Source organism: Triticum urartu, chromosome 1A, assembly GCF_056163025.1.
Source record: "Triticum urartu cultivar PI428250 chromosome 1A, HENAU_Tu73, whole genome shotgun sequence".
Lineage (NCBI taxonomy): Eukaryota > Viridiplantae > Streptophyta > Magnoliopsida > Poales > Poaceae > Triticum > Triticum urartu.
The window spans coordinates 461693897-461705204 of NC_141873.1; the positions used below are offsets into that span (position 1 = coordinate 461693897).

General features: G+C 44.0%; 1 protein-coding gene and 1 pseudogene across 2 annotated transcripts; both read right to left on the bottom strand.

Moving 5' to 3' along the window:
* Positions 1-356: 356 nt before the first annotated feature.
* LOC147991700 (SNF2 domain-containing protein ENL1-like) lies at positions 357-10933 on the bottom strand (annotated as a pseudogene). Its single transcript, XR_015613944.1, has 19 exons — positions 10737-10933; positions 10126-10611; positions 8794-8973; positions 8360-8597; positions 8204-8259; positions 8014-8104; positions 7437-7574; positions 7275-7352; positions 6676-6909; positions 4010-4093; positions 3684-3786; positions 2053-2138; positions 1846-1964; positions 1602-1713; positions 1431-1499; positions 1247-1341; positions 850-978; positions 622-739; positions 357-537 (listed from the first exon to the last, which is right to left on the bottom strand). The product of XR_015613944.1 is annotated as an SNF2 domain-containing protein ENL1-like (transcript).
* On the bottom strand, positions 3948-6666 carry LOC147991701 (uncharacterized). The gene has a single exon (XM_087539032.1). The coding sequence runs from the start codon at positions 6297-6299 to the stop codon at positions 5520-5522; it is 780 nt and encodes a 259-aa protein (XP_087395158.1). The 5' UTR covers positions 6300-6666; the 3' UTR covers positions 3948-5519.
* Positions 10934-11308: the final 375 nt, after the last annotated feature.

Sequence of the window (11308 nt, forward strand, 5' to 3'; positions counted from 1 at the left end):
AAATCAAATGTACTGTCATCTCTTACTCACATCAATTTTGGAGAAACAATGAAAGCAAATGACTCCAGTTCAAATTCATGGACTTGTGTGAAAAAGGATGTCATAAACCGATGACAACAACACAAGATTAGCAAAAATGATGCTAGAACCACAATGGTCATCTTCGATCACTTCGATAATTTTGTTGGAAACAACATTCAACCAGCATCCATAGTGTTCCATACATTCATCCATAACAGAAAATAGAAGCCTAACCAACAGACGTTGGATGCAGCCACTTACTGCCGCAATAGAGTTCGACAGAAAAAAAAATTGCAATCAAATTCAACAAATATATTAGCTATTTTGGCTGGTCATGAGCTAGCGGCCGCCAAGAGTTCATCCCGGCCTTTGCATACTAGGATGCACATAGCCAAAACGAGCAATGATTCAGCATGTCGCTTCCGTGGACGACGACTCGGCGATCACTGTCAGCTTTTCATCATCCAAATCATGTGTCTTGTCTCCACAGTTAGGCACCAGCCTCGACTCGAGTGTCTGCCAGCCACAAAATACACTCTTCTCAGCTCATTGTAGATAGGCAAAAGTACATTGTTCTTTGAGAAACTGAAGGAGACGTACCGTGCTCGCAAGGGTTTTCGACAGCCGGTTGATCTCTTCAGGGATCTCTGAATCGGTGTTGCTTGCCAAGTGTGTTCTAGCAGCGAATCGTTCGTCCTTCGGCTTAGCATGGGCACCCCTACATGATATAAAGTCAAGTTAAGTTTACCCCTGGCAGTGGCTTTTACTACACGGCGATATCCGGTTGTTTAGCTATAGAACATGACACAATGCGCAACACACACTGACCTGTCCAGTGCATCATTCTCACTCAACATCGGCAAGACTTCTGTTTTCGAGAATAGGAGGCTGTGATGGCTCACACCTGTTATTCCTTGTTTCTCCAGAAACTGGATGTGCTCCCTCAGCGACTCATCCCTGGAACATGCAGTACAGGCAGGCAGATTAACTTCTCAGCAAAGAACAGGCCGGTACATTTTTTCTTTGGGTGACCCATACCATCATTGTTATGAAGAACTATATGTATGACTAATACCTCAACATTTTTGTGTCTATTTTGTGACTGATATGTACTAGGCAATAATTAGAGCCATTTTCATTTCATATGTATGTTTAAGTATATGGAACCTCAAATAGTCGAGTGTTGATATCATCAGAATTAATTGAACAAAAGCAAATGTCTTACATGTCCAGCTGCTGTCCATGCTCTTCTTGCAATTGTTTCTGCGTGATGGAAACAGCAAACCCTTGTTCTGGCAGACTAAAAAGCTCTCGAATGTCCTGAAGATATGCAAAAGAATTAGCCATAGTATCCAATACGATATACAGGAAGAGTAAGCAATGACAAGTAACGGTATCACGATAAGTACACTCTTGCTGAAGTAACGCGTCTGTTCTTTCTTCTCCGTGGCTGCCCTAAACAAAGCGCCCTTGAGGACCTGCAAATAACTATTACGTGATTCAAGGAAGTGGGAGTATGGAGGTCTAGAGGTGTCATATGAAAAAGATGGGAGTAAAAAATTTCTATAAGATATTTGAACCTGCAGTTTATATATCTTTTCTTCGACGGTTGCAGATCTCATCAAGCGGTATACAATCACATCTTTGGTCTGTCCAATTCGATAAACACGATCAACGCTCTGATTGTCCGTACTGCAAAAAGGAAGATTGTGTTATGGAATAGAAAACTTGCAGTGACACGCATTCTGTAAAAGCAAAAGTAATGCACTTCATGGAATAGAAAACTTGCAGTGACACGCTCTGATTGTCCGTACTGCAGGGTACCTTGGATTCCAAGCAGGATCAACTACTATGACACGAGCTGCCTTGGTGAGTGTAAGTCCAAGACCACCGACTTTTGTGGTCAGTAAAAATATTTGAGCTCTCAGGCCGTCTTGGAAGTTCTGGATACGCAAACGCATAATATGTAACCAACAATATGATGAATCCATGGTACGAAACAAAATAAAAAAGGGAAGCGCAAGCAGGAACCTTCACAATCCTTTCCCTCTCGGAAGTCTCTGTGGTGCCATCCATGCGCAAAAAGTTGTAGCCCTCTAGCAATATAGCTTCCTGTTGCAACAATCAAATGCATTACGACAGAGAAAGTGTGTTTCGCCCATAGCTAGGTCCAAACAACACAGAAAATAAGTGAGCATCCACGCTTCAAAGTTGTTTTCTAAAGCTCATGTTGTCAGACAATTCCTCTCTCGAGTAATTCTACTTCGTTATTGAACAGGACATGAATGTGATATGTCTCTTCTGTTGCATAAAAATCTCTAAAGCCGATCAACTAACAGAGTTATATTGAACAGGACATGAATGTGATGTCTCAACGTAACAGTAAGACGTGCACAAATTTTAACAACATTATATTATGTAAGACCATAAATACAACAATGCATACAAAATAATAACTCTAATTTGAATTCTGTATCACAAAATAATATTGTTTGTGCTGGAGTGCATGCCGTGTTTTTGTGATATAGTATTCAAATTAGAGTTATTATTTTGTATGCATTGTTGTATTTATGGTCTTACATAATATAATGTTGTTAAAATTTGTGCACGTCTTACTATTATGTTGAGACATCACATTCATGTCCTGTTCAATATAACTCTGTTAGTTGATCGGCTTTAGAGATTTTTATGCAACAGAAGAGACATATCACATTCATGTCTTGTTCAATAACGAAGTAGAATTACTCAAGAGAGGAATTGTCTGACAACATGAGCTTTAGAAAATAGCTTTGAAGCGTGGATGTTCACTTATTTTCTGTGTTGTTTGGACCTAGCTATGGGCAAAACACACTTTCTCTGTCGTAATGCATTTGATTGTTGCAACAGGAAGCTATATTGCTAGAGTGCTACAACTTTTTGCGCATGGATGGCACCACAGAGACTTCTGAGAGGGAAAGGATTATGAAGGTTCCTGCTCGCGCTTCCCTTTTTTATTTTGTTTCGTACCATGGATTCATCATATTGTTGGTTAAATATTATGCGTTTGCGTATCCAGGACTTCCAAGACGGCCTCAGAGCTCAAATATTTTTACTGACCACAAAAGTCGGTGGTCTTGGACTTACACTCACCAAGGCAGCTCGTGTCATAGTAGTTGATCCTGCTTGGAATCCAAGGTACCCTGCAGTACGGACAATCAGAGCGTGTCACTGCAAGTTTTCTATTCCATGAAGTGCATTACTTTTGCTTTTACAGAATGCGTGTCACTGCAAGTTTTCTATTCCATAACACAATCTTCCTTTTTGCAGTACGGACAATCAGAGAGTTGATCGTGTTTATCGAATTGGACAGACCAAAGATGTGATTGTATACCGCTTGATGACATCTGCAACCGTCGAAGAAAAGATATATAAACTGCAGGTTCAAATATCTTATAGAAATTTTTTACTCCCATCTTTTTCATATGACACCTCTAGACCTCCATACTCCCACTTCCTTGAATCACGTAATAGTTATTTGCAGGTCCTCAAGGGCGCTTTGTTTAGGGCAGCCACGGAGAAGAAAGAACAGACGCGTTACTTCAGCAAGAGTGTACTTATCGTGATACCGTTACTTGTCATTGCTTACTCTTCCTGTATATCGTATTGGATACTATGGCTAATTCTTTTGCATATCTTCAGGACATTCGAGAGCTTTTTAGTCTGCCAGAACAAGGGTTTGTTGTTTCCATCACGCAGAAACAATTGCAAGAAGAGCATGGACAGCAGCTGGACATGTAAGACATTTGCTTTTGTTCAATTAATTCTGATGATATCAACACTCGACTATTTGAGGTTCCATATACTTAAACATACATATGAAATGAAAATGGCTCTAATTATTGCCTAGTACATATCAGTCACAAAATAGACACAAAAATGTTGAGGTATTAGTCATACATATAGTTCTTCATAACAATGATGAGATGGGTCACCCAAAGAAAAAATGTACCAGCCTGTTCTTTGCTGAGAAGTTAATCTGCCTGCCTGTACTGCATGTTCCAGGGATGAGTCGCTGAGGGAGCACATCCAGTTTCTGGAGAAACAAGGAATAACAGGTGTGAGCCATCACAGCCTCCTATTCTCGAAAACAGAAGTCTTGCCGATGTTGAGTGAGAATGATGCACTGGACAGGTCAGTGTGTGTTGCGCATTGTGTCATGTTCTATAGCTAAACAACCGGATATCGCCGTGTAGTAAAAGCCACTGCCAGGGGTAAACTTAACTTGACTTTATATCATGTAGGGGTGCCCATGCTAAGCCGAAGGACGAACAATTCGCTACTAGAACACACTTGGCAAGCAACACCGATTCAGAGATCCCTGAAGAGATCAACCGGCTGTCGAAAACCCTTGCGAGCACGGTACGTCTCCTTCAGTTTCTCAAAGAACAATGTACTTTTGCCTATCTACAATGAGCTAAGAAGAGTGTATTTTGTGGCTGGCAGACACTCGAGTCGAGGCTGGTGCCTAACTGTGGAGACAAGACACATGATTTGGATGATGAAAAGCTGACGGTGATCGCCGAGTCGTCGTCCACGGAAGCGACATGCTGAATCGTTGCTCGTTTTGGCTATGTGCATCCTAGTATGCAAAGGCCGGGATGAACTCTTGGCGGCCGCTAGCTCATGACCAGCCAAAATAGCTAATATATTTGCTGAATTTGATTGTGATTTTTTTTCTGTCGAACTCTATGGCGGCAGTAAGTGGATGCATCCAATGTCTGTTGGTTGGGCTTCTATTTTCTGTTATGGATGAATGTATGGAACACTATGGATGCTAGTTGAATGTTGTTTCGAACAAAATTATCGGAGTGATCGAAGATGACCATTGTGGTTCTAGCATCATTTTTGCTAATCTCGTGTTGTTGTCATCGGTTTATGGCATCCTTTTTCACACAAGTCCATGAATTTGAACTGGAGTCATTTGCTTTCATTGTTTCTCCAAAATTGATGTGAGTAAGAGATGACAGTACATTTGATTTCATTGTTTGTCCAAATAATCAGTTTGTTTTTTTAGTTCTATCTGGCATCAAGTTGTCATGTGCTGTGCTTTTTGTTTCTCTGCATAAAGAAAATCTCTGAGGTGTTAGTTGCCTGCTTGTTCTACAATAGCCAGCTCGATTTTTGGGTTCTTTTTCTGCATCAAATCAAATAATCTAGATGGACTATGAGCAACTACTAGTAAAGTCTGGCTTGAAGAGAACATTTCCCGACAGGGAGAGCAGAATGGAACTGGAAAAAAGACGAGACAACATTATCAATCAATCAATCATGTTTAAAGATATAGGAAGAACAATTCTACTAATTAATTACACACATATACTCTAGGTGACAGCAAACCACAATAAGACATGTTACTACTAGTGTACATGTAAAAAGCACACCAAAGAAAAGGAAAACAAAATGAATGGACACACATTTAGCACAATCACAGTAGATGCATGGTGCGAGATGAGATGGGATCAGAGGAAGATGAAGCAATCCATGGATATGACGGGGTTGTTGAGGTCATCTACCAATTCTCCGCCACCGCCGCCGCCGGCCGCCGTTGGCCTGGCGCTCTTCCTCCTCCCAGCTGAATCCGCCGATCGGCACGAAGGCGAAGAAGGCCTATTCCTCCCGCAGGACGCCGACGCCGAGCCTCCTGCCCCCGCAGGCGACACCCGAGGGGTTAGCGGCCACACGCGCCTCGCCGCCGTCGTCGGAGTTGTGCTTGTGCGGCGGCCGTTGATTTTGCCAATCCCAGGCTTGTCCTTCCTTGGTGACTTGCCCACGGATAGAGCTGGAGGCGTTCTTGGCGAGGACGGACGCGGAGCGGCGGAGGCAGGGGAGAGCTTCTTCCTCTTCTTTTCGTTGCTGTTGATGTTGGGGTCGAGCACCACGACCTCCATCTCCACGTCTATGTCCCTGCAAGCGCGCGCCTTGAGGAACTCGGCCGAGAAGCGGGGCTCCGACGACAACGACGGCGAGGAATAACTAGTGGTAGTCGAGGAGGAGGAGGTGGTGGTGGTGGTGTTGGCCATGGAGATGGATGAGCTTGCGGCCGACATCGAGGAGAAGGAGGAGGAGGAGGTTGATGTGGAGGAAGCAGCGGGCGTGGGAGAACCGGAAGCGAGCGGGAGCGGGTGCACGGTGGTGGCGCCCGGAGTCGGAGAGCCGCCGGACGAGGACAATGGGTGGTCGTCGCCTGTAGTGGGAGGGGAGGACAAGCAGGGGTAGCATGTGCTCACACAAGTGCCCATTGACTCTCGTTGATGGTCTGTCTGCTCTGCAGCTCTTCTTCAGAGCACACACTTCTCTCTCTCTCTCTCTCTCTCATTTCATCACACAAGTGTCTCTTAGCCCGCGCTTCCCGAGGTCCAACTTTGACCATAAATTTAACCAACGAGACCAACTGCGGCAGGAGAAAAAAAATATATAATTGAAAACTTCTTTCGAATACGAATTCACTGATATAATTTTGCTCCCGCCATAATCGGTCTTGGTAGTTAAACTTATGGTCAAAGTTTAAGCACGAGGATAGAGGAAGCACTACATTGTGGAATGGAGGGAGTACTAAGTTATACTAAAGTTTAGACAGTTATTTTTGGACGGAGGGAGTAATATACATCAGAGATAACTTGACATATATTTTGGAATGCTTACCAACACGGACATAAAAGATAACTTGCATGAGACTTCTTGATCTGCTTGCAGTGCATCATCAGCATGAGCCATATCTGCAAGGTTCATGACCATATTTTCAGCCATAAACATATCCTGATTATTTGACATTCCGTCCATGCCTTCTAGGATGTCCTCAGCAGCTCTCTTGGTCAATATGAGTGGGTTATTACATATTTTCTTCAATACCTATTTAAGAGAAGGAAAAACATGAAACAAGCATAAATGCACCAAAGAACGTGCACAAAAAGAAGATAAATTAAGGCGATAAAATTACAATTGCTGCCTCCCATACAAAATATAATCCCTCCATTTCATTTTATATGGTGTATTTTTGTTTAGTTCGGAGCCAATGAAAATGATTAATACTAAGAGAAAACTATTGTCTTGGGAATAACAAAGAATAGTTAGTCAGTATGCAAGTTTAATAATAAATGATGAAGAGAGTATACGATGAGCACACCTGACGAGAACTAAAGGGCTACATGTGAACAACAAGATAACAAAAGGTAGAAAAAAAGGTGTACAGAAAAGGCTTTGAAGCTTATGCTTACCATGAGAGCAGCCAAGGGATTTCCTTGAGATGCTAAATGAACTAGCTCAGAGATCAGAAATGCTTTATATAGTTGCCTCTGCGCCAAAAGATAGACAAATTGCAAAATCATCATTTGCCAATTACTCGACCAGTTTTGCGTCAATGACATAAAAAATTATACCTGGCAATCTGTTAATTTCAGCCAAATAATTAGCTCATTCTTCTTCGGAAGCTGTTTATCATCTGTCAAACCAGTCTCAAGAGATACTTCATTTTTCATACGTCGCAAGAAATATGGCTTTATACGTTCCCTTAATTCCTATGAACAAAGTCAAGTATGAACAAACAATATAATTTGTTTAGTTCATTTGGCTCCAAGTTATCATCCGAAAGGATGAGTAAACATTTCCACAATGTAATGCGACAAATTTAGATGGCTTAATCTATCTTGCTTGCCCTCTCATGGGTCAACTAGAAGTGGACATGCGCTTATATGAAATTTGAATGCAGTTCAGTTATGCAACTGCTTTCACATGTCAAATCAGATGAAATTACTACTTAGCTAATGTATGGATGAAAATGTAATTTCTCAACAGAATCATAATGACAAGAAGTAATGCCATTGCACATATTGCAATATATCAAACATGATGACTGTTTATAGCACAGAGACACTAACTTGCTCACCACAATAACAACAACAAATAGGTTGGGTATTACATATCTCTTGGACACAAACGCAGAAATAAGAAAGGTACCTTTGCTACATTTGAGCCTACATGCTTGGCTCGGTTGCTAGCAGTCTTGTCATTTCCTCGATTGATAGGCAATTCATACAATGTTCTGAACCTGCCAAAATGTAGACAGATAAATAAGTTAAATAACACTAGATGGTGCAAAGCAAGGCAGTATCACTAATGCAGGAAAATAGGAGAGTGGGCAAATTACTCTTGCTTATCACCCAAGACTTCCGGGCAACAAAAAGAGAACAGAGCCCACATTTCCTGCAAGAGTACGCATGCTTATTTGCATTGGTAATAGGAGGACAACATATATAGGAGCATGTAAAGTACAAGTTCTTTAGGAATTTCAGCTAGGTGGTACCTTCAAGTTATTTTGTATAGGCGTTCCACTGATGGCAATCCGATGGACACAAGGTATTTCAAATAGGCTTTGGGCTCTTTGTGTCTTGGGGTTCTTGATAAAATGTGCCTCGTCAAGAACAACATAATTCCCAAATCTTCCCCTCTTCCTCGTCATCAGCATCATTATAGAAGTCTCCTATTATCAGCCTATAGTTGATCCGGGCAATATCATACGTTGTCAACAGGATACCCCCTTCCTGTAAGAAGACAGTAAATAGCTGATGTAACTCACAAAATATCTTGAAAGAACAAGCTATTAGCTATGTATTCCTTTAAATGAAGCTTCTTATGCGAAAATGTTTCTCTGTTTGAAATTGACGGTTCGGATAATAAGGCGACCATATGATTGACCAGCAGGGGACAATTATGCTGGAAAACTAAATCAAACCAAACCTTGAAGGCATGTTCAAGCTCAAAGTCACGAGCATCTAGGTTGGAACCAGAGTAGCTGTAAAAAAAGAAGAAGGAACTAATAATATACTGTCCAATCTTTGGGAAATATGTGATAGCTCCCGGGACTCCCGACACCCTCTTATCAGGCCCGTCGAGTTCTGTTGAGATTCGTGCTTCAGTCTGACCATCAGCAGACGATTTGCAGAATAAGCAAGCTGTGGCAGCAGACTCATTTAGCAGCGGTGCGGGTGCGTGCTAGCCTGCTAGGATACAGGGAGCTGTAGGTACAGGTACTAGCTAGCTTTTTCTAGGGATACAGGCCCAGGTACCTACTTCTGACCAGCCTATTTTCTAATGAGAGAAAGCGGTGACGAGTCTATTTCGAATGACAGCTCGTTCAGATGAGGCTTATCCTGTACGCCTGGTTCTGTAAGATTTGAGAAAAGTCACACCGGCTTAGAATTTACAGTTAGAGAACAAGACCAATTTATCCCTCGTAAAAGAAAAGAGAATTGATTGGACGTGTGGGATAGGTGACCCAGAAAAATGAATCCATCAAATTCAGACTGATCCCAAACGGAGAGGACCGCTTCGAGCTTCATGCTCATGAGAGACTCTGACCTGTGAGGTCCTTTCGCTTATTTGAATCATGGGCTATGGCCAGGAAGTGACAGGTCCTGGTGGCTGGTTGAATCTGCCTATAAACAACAGTGCCCTAGCTAGGAGTCCCATCTCTAGCCGATGGAATCTGCCTGCAATCAATAATTCCAGGCTCCCCGCTTAACGATTTTCTAGGCCCGCTAATCAAACTGTGGTACATGCAATGGTGCAGATCCCAATGAGCTGGGCTTTGCATGATGGTCGCGATAGCAGGGTACCGGGGCACCCGGGTGCTGAACATCCATTCTCTCCAATCTTTCTATATATGCTTAAAAGTTAAGCAATCTAGATGAGAACATAGGAAGCTGTGGAGCGTTACAGTACCATTCCAAGTTAAAATTTATCCTTGTGTCAGATGACATATACTAATTGGTTTCAGTCCCTTAAATGCAGAAACTAAAGATGCAGCTCTTTTCAGAGTAATTTCTGCAGTCTAACTAGCAGCAGCAAATATCCACAAGAATCTTCTAATCTAACAGTAAGAGAGCCATAAGCGATTGAAACAAGTAGGGCAAAGGCTCCCCTGATCCTTCCTAACACTAAGCAGGAGTACAATTAAGGGTGAAACAGAGCCAATGATGGTGAGATTGATACAAGTTATAATCGACTAATTAACTGATAATTGCTTCAAGGAGGAAAATGTATCAATGTCAAAGGGTTAGAGGGAGGGACCTGCATCGTCTTGCCAAGTCCCATGTCGTCCCCCAGGATTCCACCGGTTTCCCTGCAATGCAGAGACCAGAGCCAGCTGAGCCCCTCACGCTGGTAGGCGTACAACATCTTGAACACCCTTGCAGGGAGCCTGTACGGCGGCTTGCCGCTCCCGGCGGGGGCCTCCATCTGGAAGTCATCCTCCTCCTACTCCTCCGTGTCAGTGTCGTGCTGGTCTTCCTCCTCCTCCTCCTCCCACTCCTCCGTGTCAGTGTCGTGGTGGTCTTCCTCCTCCTCCGCCTCCTCCCACTCCTCCGTGTCGGTGCCGCGGTGGTCTTCCTCCTCCTGGTCCGTCGCGTCCTTGTCGTCTCCGCAGTCCAGAAATACCCCGCTGGGCTCCTCCGTCTCCTAGCTGGCAGCGTCGGGCTGGTCGTCGTCCTCGGAGATGTCGCCGAGCTTGCACAGGCGCCGGCGGCCTCACCTTCCTCGCGCCCATCTGCTCAGGGCCTGCGTGCACGGAAGGCGGCCGAGTTATCAGGCACCGATGGATGGATGAATGGATGAAACGATCGACCCGTCGGGCCGCGCAACGATCGATTGACAGGTAGTAGTTCGACAGCGACGTATGGTACCTGCTGGGTCGTGGAGGTCGTCGTCCAAAGGATGGTCCGAGCACGGCGAGGGCGGCGCCGGCGCCATGGGCGGTGTTGATGGGGTCGGTTACGTTGCGTCTCTCCTTTCCGCGCTGCGCTGGAGGCGTTGAGGAAGGGGGAGGGGAGAAGGCGGTGCGAGGAGTGAGTTTCGTGAGACGGTGTGAGGCCTGCCGTGCCAATATGAAGAGGAGAGGGGAGGAGAGGAAGAGGAGCGCTGGGGACGGGAGGAAGTTAACGGAAGGAAGACGGAAGTTCGAATCTTGAATTTCAAAATTCCCTCCTCTCCTCTCCTTCTCACGCAAGACAAGCTGCGGCCGTGCCAGTGCCAGTGTGCCAGACTGCCAGCCTTGGGAACGAACGACGACGCCTCTCCTCCCGTTACGTCCCGTCCCGTCAGGAGTGGCTTCAACGGATTTGTTTGACTAGCTAGCTACTAGAAGGAGTAGTCTTGTGCAGTAACTACTCCTGCTGCGCAAAAGGAAAATATTGTTTAGATTTTTATTTTTGAGAGGAAAATATTTTTTTAGATTGGAAAGTGTAGAAAAAGTCAG

What these genes read in the sequence shown, in the direction of transcription:
- LOC147991701 (XM_087539032.1), bottom strand. Translation starts at nt 6,299, where the DNA reads ATGGGCACTTGTGTGAGCACATGCTACCCCTGCTTGTCCTCCCCTCCC.